Source organism: Mustela nigripes, chromosome 9 (assembly GCF_022355385.1).
Source record: "Mustela nigripes isolate SB6536 chromosome 9, MUSNIG.SB6536, whole genome shotgun sequence".
Classification (NCBI taxonomy): domain Eukaryota; kingdom Metazoa; phylum Chordata; class Mammalia; order Carnivora; family Mustelidae; genus Mustela; species Mustela nigripes.
Window position 1 is genome coordinate 53,586,938 of NC_081565.1, and position 20,083 is coordinate 53,607,020.

The 20,083-nt window shown below is 37.6% G+C and overlaps 1 protein-coding gene across 8 annotated transcripts in view; it reads left to right on the top strand.

Annotated features, from left to right (window-relative positions):
- The window catches only part of NFIB (nuclear factor I B), a 436,909-nt gene that overhangs the window by 322,251 nt on the left and 94,575 nt on the right, over positions 1-20,083 (top strand). For all 8 annotated transcript variants that reach the window (XM_059411619.1, XM_059411615.1, XM_059411616.1 and 5 more), the window contains exon 3: positions 13,357-13,410. In XM_059411619.1, coding sequence (XP_059267602.1) covers positions 13,357-13,410 — 54 coding nt within the window. The remainder of the gene's footprint in view (positions 1-13,356; positions 13,411-20,083) is intronic.

The following is a 20,083-nucleotide window of genomic DNA, read 5'->3' on the forward strand; positions in this document are numbered from 1 at the left end:
TTTAAATTTTTCAGTGTTCCAAGATTCGTTGTTTATGCACCACACCCAGTCCTCCATGCAATACGTGCCCTCCTTAATACCCACCACCAGGCTCCCCCATCTTTCCCCTCCCCTCCAAAACCCTGTTTGTTTCTCAGAGTCCGCAGTCTCTCATGGTTCGTCTCTGCTCCAATTTCCTGCACTTCACTTTTCCTTTCCTTCTCTGAATGTCCTGCATGGTATTCCTCATGTTCCACAACTAAGTGAAACCATATGATAATTGACTCTCTCTGCTTGACTTATTTCACTCAACATAATCTCCTCCAGTCCCATCCATGCTGATATAAAAATGGAACATTCATCCTTTCTGATGGCTGAGTAATATTCCATTGTGTATATGGACCTCATCTTCCGTATCCATTTGTTTGTTGAAGGGCATTTTGGTTCTTCCCACAGTTTAGTGATTGATGCCACTGCTGCTATGAACACTGGGGAACATATGGCCCTTCTTTTCACTACCTCTGTATCTTTGGGCTAAATACCCAGTAATGCAATTGCAGGGTCATAGGGTAGCTTTATTTTTAATTTTTTGAGGAATTTCCACTCTGTTTTCCAAAGTGGCTGCACCAACTTGCATTCCCACCAACAGTGTAAGAGGGTTCCCCTTTCTCCACATCCTCTCCAACATTTATTGTTTCCTGACTTGTTAATCTTTGCCATTCTAACTGGTGTAAGGTGGTATTTCAGTGTGGTTTTGATTTGATTTCCCTGCTGGCTAATGGGGATGAACATTTTTTCATGTGTCTGTTAGCCATTTGTATGTCTTCTTCGGAGAATTGTCTGTCTATGTCTTCTGCCCACTTTTTGACATGATTATCTGTTTTTTGGGTGTTGAGTTTGAGGAGTTCTTTATAGATCTGGATATCAGCCCTTTGTAGTGTCATTTGCAAATATCTTCTCCTGTGGGTTCCGTGGGTTGCCTCTTTGTTTCGTTGACTGTTTCCTTTTGAGGTTGGGTGGAGAGATGGCATTGAGTGAGGCTTCTCTCACTCAAAGCATTAATTTCACGTGAGGGATTGTATTTGCACGGTATTATTGAAAGGCTTATCACACTATTTTTTCTTAATGGCATCGAATTACTAATTTTTTTATTGCACTAGAAAATTTAGTTTATGATTTGTCATTATACATTATTGTTAGATGCTTTTGAAAATTCTCACTCTTTGTTTTTGGTTAATTTTCAAATTTTAGCATCCTTTAAATGTCAGAAGAATTTGATCTTCTCTAGTTAGAACAAATCTTGAAAACCAAAACAACAGGTGAGAGTCTCGATCGTTCTGTTGGCGGTTAGCTCTGACAGGGAGTCATAGATGGCCTCAACTTCCCCCTCTTCCATCCTATGGACGTACCAAGAACGGACAAGGGAAGTTCAACTGTCCTTGTCATCAAGCACTGCCTACAATGTGGAAATGATGATGTGGTTTCTTGGTTCTTTTGTGACTTCTTTGCAGGCTCGGTATGCTGCATACTCTGTTTTTTAACTGGAATGCAATGTCAGTCTTGAAATGGCAGCATAATAATCAATTTGCAAAATTGAACATTAGCCATGTGTAATGTATGTGCAGTAAAAATAATCTTTATGAGCATGGGAGATGAATCTGCAGTAAAGAACTTGAAGTTGGTCTGTGTTAAAGTTTTGTCACATCTGGAAGGCATTTGATGTATAAAATTACATAGGTTTGATACCATTCAGGGTTAAGACATATGGATGGGACATTATGCAGAAACTGGTTCTTTTTCATACTCTTTAGACTTAGTTTAGAGATTTTTAATCATAAGGAGTCCATTTGAATCTCTGTTAAAGATAAACTGAGCAAAATGATAAAATGGAAGGAATTTTGAACACACGGTACATGGCTCTACAACCTTATAGTCTTGGTTCCCTTCTTTAGAATGGATATATAGAATTAGGCATACCTTGCATCATTTTTTTCTTATTTCCCAAATAACCAAGGCATGAATAGCAGATTCCATGGTAGGCTTCTATATCAGGCTCTTTATTATTTTTGGTTAAACTTACCTGTATTTTCAGCTTTCCTTTCACAATGACATTTGAAAGAATACTGCCACATCAGATTATAACAAATCTTCATATTTCTTTTGGGTTATAAACTTTTCAGAGTTCTTTCAAACATACTGTTCTACTTATTAGCATAATCTTGACCTTCCCTTAGAAAAAAAAGTAAAGTTAGGGTGCCTGGGTGGCTGAGCCGGTTGAGCATGCCGACTCTTGATTTCAGCTCAGGTCATGACCTCACGGTCGTGAGATCGAGCCCTGAGTCAGGCATGGAGTCTGCTTGAGATTGCTCTCCGGCTCCCTCTGCTCCTCCACAGGCCCATTCTCTTTGTCCCTCCCAGGGGGAAAAAAAAATCACATTAGCCCAGCTTTTAAAATTTGTTTTTATCAATAAAATCAAGTGACATTCCTCTCATGCATAATTTTAATTGGCAGGGGGAAATTATTATCTCATTTGTTTCCTCATTTTATCCTTTTTTGAAAATGTTCACTCACATGATGTATTATTCAAGTAGTCTTATTCCTGGTAAATTAGCCTTTGCCCTGAAAACATGGGGACAGAACTTCTTTGAACCATTTATCAAGGAACTGTTAGGACATTGAATACCACTCCATTCTCTGTCACACCAGCACACTTCCTTTTTCGTCAAGTGACTTCTCTCATTTTTTCCTCCAATTTTACGACAAAGTTGTTTTATAAACAATAGCAGTACTGAACGTCTGACACGCAAATCTGCCTTCCTGTGGTGGAAGGTGTATAAATTTTGTCTTACTCTGTTTTTCTGCTAATTACTATACACTTCTGGATTAAATACATACATTTATTTTTGTATGAATATATCACCATATACTGAAGAGCCATGATTTAATAATAAGGCAAAGTCTGGTTATTCATCATATATAACCAATCAGGTATATAAAAAACCCATTCAGTTTCTTTCCTGTAAGCTCATATGATGATTTAAATGTAAATATTTTAATGATTTGGCAAAGTATTCTTTCACCTGGCATAATGGAGAAGTCTAGCCAAGTAAAAAATTTCTTTTTAAGAACTCATGCCTATTATCAAATGAGCACTTTTCAAATAAGAATATGACTTTTTCAGTTTGTGACTGAATCAGTTGCTAAATTTGTATTTGTAGAGAGGTTCTCAAAAAATAGAATATGTGTAGACAATCATCAGACAAGTAATAGTTATGGTTGGCATTATTACAATTAATTGTAATTTGAAGAAGATAAAAAATAGCTTAAGTTAGAGCAGCCATCAAGGTCTTGCCCACTGTAAAATAGTGGTCATTTATTCAACAAATATTTTTTGAGCACCTAACTAATATGCCAGGGATTATGTTAAGTGATGAATAAGACTGCCATGTATCTTGGGCACGTGGGTGGCTCAGTTGGTTAAGCATCTGCCTTCTGCTGAGGTCATGATCCCAGGATCCTGGGATCAAGTCCCGCATTGTCAGGCTCCCTGCTCAGAGGGGCATCTGTTTCTCCTTCTGCCTCTGCCCCTCCCTGCCTACTCATGTTCTTTCCCTCTCAAATTTAAAAATAGTAATAATAATTTCCATTTATCTTGACCCCATGAATTTTATAACATAACAAATGGGCTGGATGTTAACCTAGCCCTTTAATTTCCAGTGCTGTTAGAGTTTTCAAAGGGAAATGTGGAGTGAAAACAGAGGAGGGCCAGTTAGGTGGGGTTTTGGTGGAGGCAGGAGTGTAAGTGGGAAATTAGACCTCAAAGTATATTTCAAAAAAAATACATTAGCCTTTCTCCATAAATACTGTGCATATTTTCACTGTTGTGTGAAGTTATTCTCCCTCCCCCTTATTTCTGTTGTAAATGAACTAAGGCTGAAAACTTGTGCCTTTTTCTTATCCAGTTTTAAATGACCAGGCAACATGAAAACTGAGGTAAGGGGTTTGCTCAGGGTCAGAGTACAAGTGGTTGGTAGTTACTGAATGGGACCCAGGCGTTCTGACTTTCCAGACAGTTTGGAGAAAACACAGCCTGCTCCCTGAGAAGAAAAATTGCCGGCGAAATATTAGAAAGTCTTGTATCTGGTTTTGATCTGGATATACAATATGATAGTAAGTTTTGGAGAAGTACATGGAACGTCATAGCACAAAGAGGCCATGTGTCCACAGGACTGTGGCATGTGTGGGATTTAGACTAATCCGTGGGGACCCCAGGACAAAATAAAATAAGTAAGTCACTGTGTCAGTGAGCATGGCAAGTGCTCTTTGGGGCTTTGGAGGTATGAGAGCATTTATTTTTTCCGTGCTTTCCTTTTAAGAGCAAATCTAAGACTAATATGATCATAAACATTGCATTTGGTTTATATTGAAATTTTGCAATGATTTTTTTTTTCAATTTGCCTCCATAATTATGTTCTTGAGTCTGATGACATTCTGGTTTTCATTTTCAGATTCATATTTCACCAACATTCTCTTTGCACTACATACCTTACTATAAAATGCAGGTTTCTTGGTTTCCAAGAAAAAAAAAGTATATTACATAGAATAGCTGAAATCCACAATGTCTCCCAGATGGGAAAGACAGAACATTCATCTCATCTTTTCCTACTGGATCTGGCCGGGCTTTGGAAAGTACTTCATTGTTTTCATATGGCAAAACGTATTGGCCAATTGTTCCTTAAAGTATGTAGTGGCGTGTTCATCTAATATTATGAGATATGGGCAGCATTTATGAAAGATTATAAATCTTGCAACTCTCTTCAGAAACTTAAAATACAGCTGGAGATGTTTTGCTTCCAACAAACATGCAATCTTCATAAAATTGGAAAAGAAATGTTTTGAATAAATAATGTCTTGGTTTATTTCTCTCTAGTGCAAGAACTGTTTTTTTTAGTCACAATCATGCCATAAAACTCCTCCCTCCACTACACTAACACCCTTGCCTCTGTATTTATATATTTTCTGGGTGCATTAAAAAATTTTTTAAGGATGCCAGATTGCTTTGCCTTGTTTTTAAAGATAGAAAACTGGATTTGCTCCCAGGGACTCTTTCCCTAACTAGGCCAGTTTAAAAACTAAACAAGGATTGAGTCAGTTAATTAATTTAAATGAGATTACAAATCAAAAACATATTACGCAATCTTGATTTAATTACCACATTTTATTTACTTAATTGAAAACACACTGTAGGAACTTTGCAATCTTGACAATGATCAGTATGGTGTCTGTGCGTTCTATAGGGTAAAGGCTTAGAAAGCAAGAAGTGCAGATGATCCTGGCTGTGACCTTTGGTTCACTCAATCCCTGGATCAGTAAAGAGTCATTGAACTTAATCTTAGGCCGGCAAGGTCAGATACGATTATCCCTGCTTTCAGTCGTGAGGTTTTGGTGCTAGTTAATGAGCCAGTACAAACCTCTGGTCAGAGATATTGGCAGATTTAACACTTTTTGTGCAGGGGTGTTTGTATCTGCTCTAGTCAATAGTCCCCCCCTGTGAACAGGTTTAATTTGCTCTAATATGGATATGAGATTTTTCCCCCCCTTAAATTTCAGTGGCCTCTGTCTTTCGGCTAATTCCTTGTGGACAAATTTTGGTCTTGAGCCCAAATAAATCCTTATTTTAATCCTTGAGATATGATGCTTTGAACCTAATCACCCTGTTAAACCAAAAAAAAGTAGCTCTTTAAAACAAAGTTTAAAAATAGAACTAGTGGAATGTGTAGGAATAAGAAAGAGAGGCTGGATGACATGTCTGTGCTTTTTTTTTTTTAATATTTGACATGTCTGTGCTCTTGTTTTATATTTTCTTTGGTTAAGCTAATTTATCTGGAAGGACCCTTAATATAGCAATCTCTTTTAAAACTCTGAGTTCTGTTGTATTCAACAGATACTTAAAAATCTGTATCAGCCAATGAAAAGGAGGATCTGAAGGTACGGGCCTTTAGATGGGAAATAATATAGATTAAAGAGCATGATTAAGGATACATAGGAAGCCATGTTTCCTGAACAGTATTTTGCTTCTGCCAAACATCTTCAGGGAGATTTGATTTCTTTTTGTACTCAGTACTCAGACCTGAGTTTAGGGAAGGGGGCACCGATTCAGTAAAAATGTATCAAGGACTCCATTAACAAAGTGACAGAGTTCATGGTTTCCCTGGGCAGTTGGTTAAGCAAGTTTTGCAACGGAGTGGGTGCCATGTAAAGGAATGTCCTGTTGAGAAGAGAGAGGGACAGAAGCTAGAGAGAGACAGAGGGAGGAGGAGAGAGAGAGAACGAGCAGGCATTTCCCTGCATATCGATGTGCTTGCGAGAGACAAGGAAAGCCCTTGGTTTTCCTGTGTTCTTTTTGTGTGTGTGTTATTCTAATAAATATTTAAAGGAGGAGAAAGAAAATATTGTGAAGCTATCGTTTTGTGTCACTCCAGTTGATGAAGCAGTTCTCCATTAAACCTGAAGCCGTATAACGTTTTAACCGTGCCGAAGAAAACTATGGCGAATTATGTAATCAGAATTGCAATTCCGTGAAGCCAAGTCTCTGTAAATCCCAAGGAAGCAGTCACTGGGAAAGTAAACAGCCAAGAGTGAGCCACAAGACTTGAGCAGAGGGCAATGCGAGAGGGTGAGAGAAATTTGCCCTAGGAAACTTAGAAAACTTAAGAGTTTTTTCCCCTTCACCTTTAAAAGGATGCATCATTTGTCTTGTTTTTGTGTGTTCCTATTATAAAATGCATTCATCTGCCTCCTTTCCCTCAGGGTTTTGCTTGGTCCTTACATCCTGACTTTTCTCTTTCTTAAGTGATTCTTTCTGGCATGCTATATATTTAATTTGTAAAATTATACTATTTTAATATGTTGGTAATTAATGTTTAGGAGAGAAAGAAGGGGGCCATTCCAAGTCTTAAAAAAAAAAAAAACTCATGGTATTCTTCAGTTGACAATGGGCTATTTCTTTACCTGCTTAAAGCAAAAGAATATGACAAAGGGGCTCTTTATCACATGATGACTAATTTTAGTTCTTGCGAGAGGCTATCTGTAGGTTAACAGGTTACGGTGTGGGTTTCATTTACTCTTCTGATATCCCTTGATATAAAAGCCATATTGTTACAGAATCATAAAATTTTAGGGCTAGAAGGGACCTGAAAATTACCTTCTTCAGTCCCTTCTTTGCATTGACATGACTGTAAATTAAAATCATGCCTCTCAAGTTTAATTTTTCTGTTGATACTCCAGTCATGGTGCCAGAACATGAAATGAATTCCTGAAATAGGTTTCATCTAGGAGTAGAAAGACAGCTTATGTATAAAGGCCATTAAAAACTTCTTGGCCTCCTGCTTACAAACTGGGGGCCTGTTTCTGGACCCTCAACAGACATTTTTTCCTTTTGGAGGAGAGACCCCAAAGTTAATTTCTCAATCAAAATAGTCTCTCTTATCTACCCCCTCCCATTTCCAAGTATTCCTTCTGGAGGTAAGGGAAGCAGAACTGAGCCTGAACATCAGGCGAGGACTCCTACACCTGACCTTCCCAAACCCTCCCCCGCTCTCCCCCCCACCCCACAAAAGGTGTGTCTGTTTGGCTTCTAATGCATGTTTCTGTCCTGAGGGGCATGCCTAGTCCTTCTTCTTAGTACACTTCTGTACTTTTAGAGTCCACTTGTTCCCTAATCATTTAGTTTACTCAACGGAATGTCAGGCAGTATATCAAAGATTAGGGCTGTAGGGCTAATAAATAGGTCAGCATACCGCTTTCATGTATTTCAGAATTTAAAATAAAGATAACTTCAACGTGGAGGACTTCGGGGAGGAAAAAAAGGGGACAGAATGTGCAAAGACTTGGAGGCATCAGGTGTAAGTGACATATGGGGAACCAGAAGGCTAATATAGGACCTGGGAGTTGGTAAAGACTAGCGGTCCAGAATGGCATACTGAAAAATTTGGAGATTTTCCCTTGGGTACTTGGAATACATGTCAGGGTCTTAGCGGTGAAGTAGCTTCATCAGTTTGAAGTTTCAAAAAGATCTCCTTGGTAGCAGAGTGGAATTATATCTACCACCATAATATGAGATCTGTTCATTTCTCAAGACCCTAAGGTCCCTTCCCTTTGGTACCATCTATAAAACACCCTAACTCATCCTTCCTAGGAAGAACAAACTGCTTGCTGATCTTGATACATACTCATTAATAACACCTGTCACCATGTATAATATTTTATTTATACATTTATTTCTCTTTGGGCAGCCTCTGAGCTCTCGAAGGCATAGAGTGTATATTCTTCTTCTTAAAACAGTATGTTAAAGGTCATTATTATAAATGAATTGGAAATTTAATAAGATCTTATTGAGAACTTATTATGGTCCCAAACATCAGCCATTGGGCTATAGAAGGGATTCCATGAATCTTACTGATTCACATCAGTAGTGATTCACAGCAGTGACCTTCGAAAGCCTTTCAGTTTTGATGGTCTGCCCCCATTAGATAATTGAGTTCACCTACCTCAGAAAGTTAGTACTCATTAACAAATATTTAAGTGGTTATTATTTGTTTATTATCTTACCTATTTAACAAACATTTTATTGGACTTTCACTAGATCATTAATTAGTAAAACATTAGACTTCTTTTTGTTTAGCAGAGAGAATCCAGGCTGAATTTAATTCAGAGGTGTCCTCTTTTGAAAGCGTTGATAACTGTATAGATTTTAACAATTATTGTTTCCAACTTAGAGTGAAAGAATAGCTGTGGGCTTTTAAAATGTATGAAAAAGGTTTTGAATGTATTGGTAAATGGTAGGAAGGAGGAGGGAAGTTAGAGGAAGGTCAAGTTCCCAGAAACATTTAATCTACTGAAAGATCGCTTGGCTGTACGTGATTTTAAGATTGCATCATAACCTCTCAAGAGGCAGTGTGTCTGAATGGGTGGCCCATGTAGAGAACATATGTTTTAATAGTTGCCATGTAACTTTGGACAAGCCATTTTGGTCGCTTAAATATCCCAGGGTCTTTCATAAAACTGGGTTAGGAGGGAAGCTGGCCATTCTTTGGGTAAAGTTTAAAAGTTTAGTTATTAAAAGAGCCATAAAAGGCTGGCTGCTTTCTAAAAGGGAGTACACAAAGGGATTGAAAAGTTGGGATGAGAATCTTTTCTTATTCCTGGGGTAGGAGGAATAGATTGAGTTTAAAAAGTAGTAACTTAGAAATGGCTTCACTATTTTCTTCCAAGAAGAAGACATACATGTTTAGTTCACACTATTAAAACATAAAGAATGGATCAGAAGATATTTTTATAAGTACGTAATGCAAACTATTTCAGCTCTGCATTATGTCCAATGAAGTCAGAAATGTAGAAGATGTAGACTAGGATCAAGGAAGAAAAAATAAAATGTGGAGGGAATGACGGAGGACTGGTTCAGGTGAGCTGCTTTTAAGTTCTGGTCCCCTGTCCTCCTCTGCACTACATCCAGATTGTTCTAGACTCAAGACCCAGTGTGCTGGGCAACTCCCAACCCCCCTTCTTACCAGCCTTGTTCTTCACAGACTTCCATCTTCTGGAAGGTAATCCCCATCTTCTGGAAGGTAATCCCCATCAGATGGCTTGTATCTGCTGCCTTTTGAGCATGAGAGCTCATGAGAGCCTTGCAGTGGCAGAGCTTTCTCCCTTGGGGGGAGAGGGCGCCTACAGCTTTTATGTAGGAATTCTCCGCAGACACACACTCCTTGAAGTGTATATCCTTCAAGTGCCTCCTTCATGTTCTGGCTATTTACCAAAAATCTGGCTATTTTAAAAAATTTTTAAAAAAAAATTTTTAAAGATCTTATTTATTTATTTGACAGAGATGACAAGCAGGCAGAGAGGCAGGCAGAGAGAGCAGGGGCGGGGGGAAGCAGGCTCCCCGCTGAGCAGAGAGCCCGACGTAGGGCTCCATCCCAGGACCCTGGGATAACGACCTGAGCTGAAGGCAGAGGCTTCAACCCACTGAGCCACCCAGGTGCCCTAAAATATTTTTATTTATTTGTTTGACACAGAGAGAGGGAGCACAAGCAGGGGGAGCTGCAGAAGGAAAGGGAGAAGCAGGGTCCCCACTGAGCAGGGAGCCCGATATGGGGCTCGATTCTAGGACCCTAGGGGGTTCACAACCTGAACCTAAGGCACATGCTCACTGACTGAGCCACCCAGGTACCCTGTCCACAAATCATTTGCCTGGGATGGGCAGAATTTAGTCATATCCCCTTTATCCCTTTCTTCCTGAGAGTTAGCCCATTAAACACACTAATCATTCTTTGAATGTGACCTCTGTGTTTGATACCGTTGATTTACTGATTGTATCAGATGCGTCTGACCAGTGCATGATGGTTGACATAATAAAAGCTTTGCAACAATTCTGCAAGTTAGACAGTATTACAGTTGTAAATATCAAGACCAAAAGGCTTTAAGAGTTAAGTAATTGTGCACAAAATCCCCCTACTAGTGAGGAACAGAGCTAGAATTGATGATAACATATTAAGTACACACAGACCCACACACAGGACTTGAGCAAATGATGGAAGTAGTTGAAGAAAACCTTTGGGTATAGAGTAATGTGACCTGGGTTTTTGATGTGGTCCGAATAATTCCTTCTCTGAAGTTAACCACAATAACAGTTCATTTTGGTTTCTCTGCCAACTATGACTCGCTGGTTACTTCCTTTTCTAGCAGTTGGAATTGAGTGACCGGTATAAGGTGCCATAAGAGTTAAGAGTAGATTATAGTGTTAGAATTTACAGTCTGAAAGTCTGAAAAGTAAATGCGAACTTGCCCCCTCCCTGAGGCGGCTCTCTTCTATATTTTGGGATCTCGTATATGCTCTTTTACTTCATGAAAAGAAGCAGACTTGGGAATATGAGGAAAAGCTGCCATTGCGTGCCGGTAAATGCCCGATCATTTTAGAAAGTAGAATTCTTATTAAAAGCAAGTGTGTGATTCAAATGTAGTGTCTACTTCAGTTTTCCCTCAAATGTTTGTGGTTTGGTTGTGTTTTGTTTTAGTAATTATATTGTTTTCAAATGAAGAGGTTGGTGTGCACTTGTTGGGAATGGGGGAAGGGGTAATGTGCAGCCAAAAAGACAAGGGTTTCCCCACGGGATGTTGTGGTAACAGGGGGTGCTATTGTTCTAGCTGAATACTTTCTTCAGAATAGAAGAGACACTCATTCTTTAATTGACCCAAGTTTTAGGAGCCAGATGTTGAGAAGGAGTTTTGTGGTGCCCTTTTGGAACTGATTTAAGTAAACATGCGAGGCTCACGGAGGGTCTACAACCCCTGTCCCCTGAGGACAAGGTCAACCTGCCTCATGTTGTGTCGTTAGGAAGGTGGCAGTTAGCCACCTTGAGGGATGCATGTCCAGATCTCCATAAATGTGAGTTAACTTCAGAAGAAAAAAGACAATATGAAGAAGCCCTCTGTCCAGTAGGTATGTTAATAATAATAATAATAATAAGTAGGAACTCCTCAAAAGGTTAGAGTGACTTGAGAAATTAAATTGGAATGTAGTATCAGTATTGAAGGACATTTGTCAGAGGAACTTGAGGCAGAAATAGCTGAAGCTGTAGCAAAATAATGTCATTTATCATTTTTATGTAACCATCAGACTGCATGCCTGGAAAGTGGCCAATGTTATATACCATCTTTTATAGGAATGTAGAAAGAGAAGGATTGACCTTCTAAGTTGTAAGTCACCAAGTCTTGCCTCAATTCCAGAAAAAAGCAGATTCACGAGAGATGGGAGACAAGCATTTTAGAGAACACCAAACTGTGGGACTGTTTACAGTTTTGGGAAATCGGAAATCATTGGAGGATAATGTAGGAATCACTAAATATATTTGTGAAGATTTCATGAAAGCTATTCTGGAGGAAAAAAAAAAGACAAAGGAAATAGGATGAGGAGGTAGAATTCCCATCTCAGCATTAACTCTATTTAGCAGGTATGAGGCAAAAGGCAAAGATGAAAAACCAAGCTCTGTACAGAAAGAGACTCATAGGATCCCCTTGCATTTAACAGTGGAAGCAGCAGTTGGAGTATGCTAATCACTTCCATGGAAGAAGTTAATAACCCTGCTGAAAAAAACCAGCCTAAGATATTTCTGCTTCAGTGAGACTGGATTCCTGTCTTGGCTTAGGTACCATGGCAAGATTTCAGGGAGGAGACTTATCTGTGGCCACCGATCACATTTTGTTGAAATTCACTATCAAGTTCAAAACCGCCTTTCCTAGGCAGGCAGAGAAGGCTGCTGAATCTCAGCCTTCCATTCCCAGGCGTTTACTGAAAGCCTAGTGCATTCACGGCAAACTGCGCACCGGGGAGGACACAAAAGAAGTAGAGAGGATCTCTTTCCCTGCTTGGGAGCATGCGATTTAGTTGGGGAGACAAAACTTCAATACTAGAACCTATAAAAGAAGATGAGAAAGCAACCTGCAAGGAAGTGTATAATCATACAGGGCAAATGACACAGATAAGTGTGGAGGGGACATAGAGGAAAAAGAGGAAGGAGCAAAACATAGCAGTGTTAGATGAGCTGGGAAAGGAGTGTTGCTTAGCTGTAGTGTAACCTTTCCGCTGCTTTCTGCAGAAAGCATCAATGAAAAAGAACGTGCGGGAGGAAATTCAGAGAGACGACATTGATCTTGTTCTCCTTATCTGCAGTCTGTCTATCACAGATGGAAATTAAATTGATCCAACAGTTTGCTCGCCACAAAGCTATGTTAGTTTCTACCTAGTAATTTATGCTTTTCTTGGTGTTTGCAAATTGATTGCTATTATGGGATGGAGACAAATCTGGGCCTGGATCCAGTAGGTTGGGAGATTATGGGAGCGGGTATGTGCGTGTGCACGTGAAATCCTGGAAAAACGGACTCTCGTTTCTGTGTATTTCACTCCTCGAATAAAAACATTTTCAGGTTCTTAAAAGCATGTTTAATTACACTCGGATTGCATTTTTAGGGGATGTATCTGCTTTATTTCATATTACTTCTGACAGGCTCCACCTCCAAACCGCCTTTCGTGGCTTTGGAGCCAGACCTTTTGTTTCAAAAAAGCCTTGCTCCATTCTGAGACTATGATAGATCTCTACTTTTTTCTTTTCCTTTTGACACAGAAATATGGATGGACATTCATCTAGCTTGATAAATAAAGTGTTGCTGCTGAAAGGCTTGGGAAAGTATACTTTATTGAAACACACTCAGCTTCATTGTTGCATCTTAATTTTTTTTTTTTTTAAAGTCCTCCTGAGGATTGTGAAATTCGTTCAAAACAAATTAAAAAGAAAACATTTTCTGTGATTTCTTTATAGATTCTGGACAATCAGGAAGTCCAAGCCACAATGATCCTGCCAAGAATCCTCCAGGTAAATATATGCTCCAAGACGTTTGCAATCTAACATTGTTGGAGAACAAAGGTACCACTGTATAGATAAACACCCCATGGTTGGTCAGCTGCCTGTTTTTCTCTGGCAGACTGGTATGATCAGGACGGGATGTGATTCTGTGTAGGTCCTTCACAGGGGCAAATACTTGTATACGGGCGTCATCGATATTTACCTAACCGCCACCATTTTCATTTTTGTTGGTGTTTTTTTGAAAAGTGAACATGCATTGTCCAGGTGCTGAAAGTCCCCAGGGCTTAAAAAGCCAAAAAACCACTTCATCATTCTTTCAAAACACACGAGAAAAAGTGAAAATTTCCCTACTCTTATTATAGTTTATCAACTCTCATTACTTTAAAAGGAGGGTTGTGGAGGTGGTTGGTTATGCGTTCAGTGAAGGATTCTTTGCCAAAGAGTTTTTGTTCCATAAAGTTTTTATTGGATTCCAAGAATCAGGAAATAATGAAAGTGGGACTTTTCCTTCAGTTTAATGCATGCCGAATACTCTCTGTATGTTCAGCGGTTGTTCCAGATCTGAAAATGGGCTTTTATAACTTGGCTGTCTTCAGAGTTTTGTTGCTTCTAAACCTATTGATTCAGGAGTACTTTGGTTTTTTCCCTCATGACATAAAACGTGTGCAAAGAAGGATTCCTAATATTTCATTATCAGGAGAGTCTCATTTGTATCTGTAACTTGGGTAAAAGAGTGCTCTAAGAATAAACCAACAGAAACAAAGCAAAATGAACGTAAAAATCCAAACTCACCACACATGCCCTCTACTTCCCCAAATAATCTGATCTGGTTATTTTCATTGAAAATAAACAAAATGTCTTTGAAAGGTGATAATAAAAGTTTTCTCAAGTAGACTTAGTTTTAAGTCCTTAGTTACTTGACCTGCCCTGTCATAGGGTTTTGCTACTGTGAGGTTAAACTGTCTAAAGAACCCCAAACTGTAAGAAAATATGTCAGGCTAGTCTTTAATTTGAAAATGGGGTTAGAAAGATACAGTATGTAAATATGCAAGTAAAGATGCAAAGTCAAGACAATATAGTTTTTCTTTCTGAGTCTTGCCTCTATTTTGCTCTTTATTTTTATCTTAAAAAAACTGTATTTTTCAAATACATATTAACTTACTCTTACAGAGTAAGAACCTTACTGTTCGGCGAAAGTAGCCGATACGTCAAAGATTCAGAGTTTTAAGGTAGATTGAAAAATGTATGCTAACTTGATTTCTCCCTACTTTGATCAAAATCATTAAAAATTCATACAGATTGATAACAAAACATGCAGGAAACAGAGCAATTTTAAATATAATTTCCAGTTAACTTTATTACTTTATTTTTTGTGTTGGTGGGAGAGTAGAATAAAAAGGACTATTTCGAACGTAATAAGTTTTGTCAGAAGTCTTCTGAAGTTGAGGGGCACCTGGGTGGCTCAGTCGGTTAAGCGTCTGCCTTTGGCTCAGATCATGATCCCAGGGTCCTGGCGTCGAGCCCCATGTCGGGCTCTCTGTTCAGTGGGAGTCTGGGAGTCTGCTTCTCTTTTCTCCCTGCCGCTCCCCCTGCTTGTACTTCCTCTCTCTCTCTCTCTCTCTCTCTCTCTGTCAAATAAATAAATAAAACCTTTTAAAAAAAAATCTTTTAAAAAAGGCAAAAATTTCCCAAAGTTGGGAAAATTTCAATAGGTTATCCTTTTAACATTACTAAGATTTCTTCTTTTTACTGGGTAATAGTTTCCCTCTGTAACATAATAACCCAAAGTGAATTGTGTTCAAACATTTTTTAAAAGCTTCTTCACTCATTTTAGAAAGAATGGGGTAGGGGAGGGTAGTTAATAGAAAAGGAGTTGATCAATAATGTAAGTCAGTCAAACTAAAACCAGGGATATGTTCTTTGCATTTGAAATTAATAAAGCTGTTATTGTTTGAAATGTACTTCTGAACATGTACAGAATTACACTCACTTAAAAATGTTCTCTGCTTATGCTGAATTAATAATTGTTGAATAGTTGTAAAATGCCAGAATTTGATTTTTCAATATTTGTCAAGAAGGTTGGTTCAATTTTTCTTTTTTTACATTCAGCATAGCATCTCTTAATTCATCTGTTTGCATATAATGTGACAAACAGAAATAATGAAGGTAGAATCCTTCTATTTTTTTCCTTTTTAAATTTTCCTCGGAAATCAATCCTTTTTGAGAACACTGTCTTAAAATTGGGATGTTGTAGATCATATTATGATTAGTTGAATATTGTATATGCATACATGGTACATCAATTACCAGTTTTATAGTTAGAAAATAATAAAACATATAATTTCAAAATTAAATGGAAGAAATATAGAATTTTCTTTGATGATTCAGAAGCATGCCACCATTTTAACATATGTTGTGTATCATTGTATTATGGACTTAAACATAAAGATTGTTAAGGAATCCCATTTGATGAAAGTTGAGAGTTTGTTCTGTAGTAACTTGAGATAAATCAAGCCACTAGAAATGTAGAATGGCTTCTAATTTGAAATGTAAAAAATCAGAACTTATTAAGGTTTTTGTTTTGTAGTCAATTGGAATAAATTATACATACTTTTAAAAGTATGTATACTTTTAAATTTTATACTTTTAATTTTATACTTTTCATGGGGCACCTGGGTAGCTCAGTTGGTTAAGTGTCTGAGTCTTGATTTTGGCTCAGGTCATGATCTCAGGGTCATGAGATCAAGTCCCTCATCGGGCTCTGGGTTGAGTGTGGACCTACTTCTGTCCTCTCCTTCTGCCCTTCCCCTGCTTGTGTTTATGCTCTCCTTCTCACTCTCTCTCTCAAGAAAAAAAAAGAAAAGAAAAGAAAAAAAAAGTTCTTTTCTTGAATGTAAGCACGTTTGGGATTTTAGAGCAGAATTTATCTTTTGGAGGCTTTTTACATCTTTGTCTTCTAGCTTTGGCTGAAATGTGAAATTTCTGACTTTTCAGATTCAGTATCTCAAAAAGACACAATGCATTCATGGGAAAATTCAATCTACTACCATAAACAATGAGAGAATCAAATCACTTTGCTGCTTGTATTGTTATAACAAAGGGAAGTTAAACTTTGGGAAAAGATCACTTCGAGGGAGAACACTTTCTTATCACCAGTAGTTTTCCACTGGGAGATGGGCAACCCATAGACATGGCTACCATCTCCTTCCCAACAGCTTGGGAAGTGATAGCAAACATTCCAGCCCTTTTGGAGGTAGAAGCTCTGTGAAATCTGTTCCCTGCTGTTAACATGAATGTAGATGCCATTCAGTCATTCTATAAAAACAGATGCATGTGTCTTTATGGCACTTCCTTATACTATTTGTGAATTCCTGTTTTGTTTTTATTCTGTGTTACATGGTGGGGATGGGCATCATCATCTTTTCAGGTCTAAGGGGCTTTAAAATTCTGATGGTGCCCAAGGATAGAGCACTGTTATTTTAGTCAAGAAGCACTAGACAACTTAATTTTTTTTTGATGATATACATTTCCTCATTTCCTTTGATTTTGATATAGTCAGAAGTTATATGTTTATATTTAGTATATTAATATGTTATTATATATGTTAACATATTATAGTATATAATATATAATAAATATATTCCACATGCCAGAGAGATCATATGATATCAGTCTTTGCCTGTCTGACTTCTTTCAGTTAGCACAATACCCTCAAGAGCCATCCATGTTTTTGTAAATAGCAAGATTTCATCCTTTTTCATGGCTGAATAATATTCCATATACATACTCCCATTTATATGCACACACCACACATATATTATATTTATATTTACATACCACATTCTCTTTATCCTTTCATTCATTGTTGGAGACAGGTTATTTTGATATCTTGGCTATTATAAATGATGCTGCATGAACATTAGGTATATTTATCTTTTTAAATTAGTGTTCTCATTTTTTTAAACAAAAATCCAGAAGTAGAATTGCTGGATCATGTAGAGCTATATTTTTAGTTTTTTAAGGAAAGCCATACTATTTTCCATAGTGGCTACACCAATTTACCTTCCCACCAACACTGTTGTAGGGTTCCCTTTTCTTCATAGTCTTGCCAAAACTTGATATTTCTAGTCTTTTTGGTAATAACCATTCTAACAGGTATTAGGTTTCGATTTGCAGTTCCCTGGTGAATAATAAGGCAGAGCATGTATTTGTGCACGTGTTGGCCATCTGTATGTCTTTTTTGCAAAATGTCTGTTTAGATCCTCTGCCCATTTTTTTAATCAGATTTTTTTGTTAGTGAGTTGCATGAATTCTTTATATATTTTGGATATTAACCCCTTATCAGGTATATGATTTACAAATATTTCTTCCATTCAGTAGGTTTCCTTTTCCTTCTCTTAAAGGGTTTCTTTCCTATGCAGAAACTTTTTAGATTGATAAAATCCCACTTGTCTATTTTTTCTTGTATTGTTTTTGCTTTTGATGTCAGATTAAAAAAATTATTGCCAAGACTGATGTCAGAGACTTTACTGCCTATGTTTTCATGTGGACGTTTTATGGTTTTAAGCCTTACATTTGAGTTTTTAATCTATCTTGAGTTAATTTTTGTGTATGGAGTGAATAATGGTCTAGTTTCATTCTTTTGGATGTGATGGTACAATTCCCAACACCATTTTTTGAAAAGACTGTCCTTTTCTCATTGTGTGTTCTTGGCTCCTTTAACATAAATTAATTGATTATAAATGTATGAGTTTATTTCTAGGCTCCCTATTCAGTTACATTGAGCAGTGTATGTGATCAGCGTATTGGTATAATATCACACTGTTCTTGTTAGTATAGCTTTGTAATATAGTGTGAAATCAAGGCATATGATGCCTCCAGCTTTGTTCTTTTTTGAGATTGCTTTGGTTATTTGGAGTCTTTTATGGTTCCATATAAATCTTAGGACTGTTTATTCTATTTCTATGAGAACTGCCATTGGAATTTTGATAGTGATTGCATTGATCCTGCAGGTTGCTTTGGGTAATATGAACATGTTAACAATATTAATTCTTCCAATCCATGAGCATGGAATATTTTTCCATTTATTTGGTGTTTCTTCATCTATATCTTTCATAAAAGTATTTAAGTGTTTAGTTATAGGTCTTGCACTTCTTTGGTTAAATATTCCTAGGTGCTAAAAAAAATTTTTTTTTGATGCAGTTGTAAACAAGATGTCTTTCTTTCTTTCTTTCTTCCTTAGATTGGAGGAGGGGCAGAGAGAGAGGGAGAACAAGAATTTTTTTTTTTAAACATATAATGTATTATTTGCTTCAGGTGTACAGGTCTGTGAATCATCAGTCTTACACAATTCACAGCACTCAACCATAGCACATACCCTCCCCAATGTCCATAACCCAACCACCCTATTCCTCCCCACCCCTGCACCTCCCAGCAACCCTCAGTTTGTTTCCTGGGATGAGGAGTCTCTTATGGTTTGTCTCCCTCCTTGGTCCCATCTTGCTTGATTCTTTCCTCCTCCCTTCCCCCCACGACCCCCCGCCCTGCCTCTCAAATTCCTCATATCAGAGAGATCATATGATAATTGTCTGTCTCTGACTGACTTATTTCACTTAGCATAACATCCTCTAGTTCCATCCACATTATTGCAAATGGCAAGATTTCATTATTTTTGATGGCTGCATAGTAGAGAACAAGAATCTTAAGCAGGCTCCATACCCAGCACAGAACCCAACATGGCCTCAATCTCAGAACCCTGAGATCATGACTTGAGCTGAAATCAAAAGTGAGACATTTAACTGAGCCACCCCAGGCCCCTAAACAGAATGTTTTCTTAATTTCTCTATTATTATTATTCTCTCTTATTAATGTACAGTAATACAACAGATTTTTGACATTGCATCCTACAGCTTTACTGAATTTATTTGTTCTAACAGTTTTCTGATGGAGTTTTTAGGGTTTTCTATATAGATAATGAGTCACCTACAAATAATGACTGCTTTCTTCTTTCCTTCTTTCTTTCTTTCTACCTTTCCTTCCCCCTCCCTCCTTCCTTCCTTCCTTTCTTCTTTTCAATTTGGATGACTTTTATTTATTTTTCTTGCCTAACTCCTCTGGCCAGGACTCCTGATACTATGTTAAATAAAAATGGTAATAGTGGGTATCCTTATCTATTTCCTGATCTTAGAGGAAAAGCATTTAGATTTTCACCACCAAGTATGATTCTAGCTGTGGACTTGTCGTATATGGCCTTTATTATTTTGAGATATGGACCCGAAAGCCCATCTTGTTGAGAGTTTTTAATCATAAACAGATGTTGAATTTTGTCACATGTTGTTCTGCATCTATGAAGTGATTATATGATTTATAAGCTTCATTTTGTTAATGTGGTGTATTGACCAATTTGCCCTGTTGAACCATCCTTGTATCTCTAGGATAAATCCCACTTAATCATGGGGTATGATCCTTTTAATGTATTGTTGAATTTGGTTTGCTAATATTTTGTTGAGGATTTTTGCATCTGCATTCACAGAAATATTGGTCTGTAATTTTCTTTTTCTGTGACATCTTATCCTGGTTTCAGTGTCAGGGTAAAGCTGGCCTCATAAAATGAATTTGGAAGAGTTCCCTCCTCTTTTATTTTTTTGAAACAGTTTGAGTGAGATTATGTCAAATTCTTAAA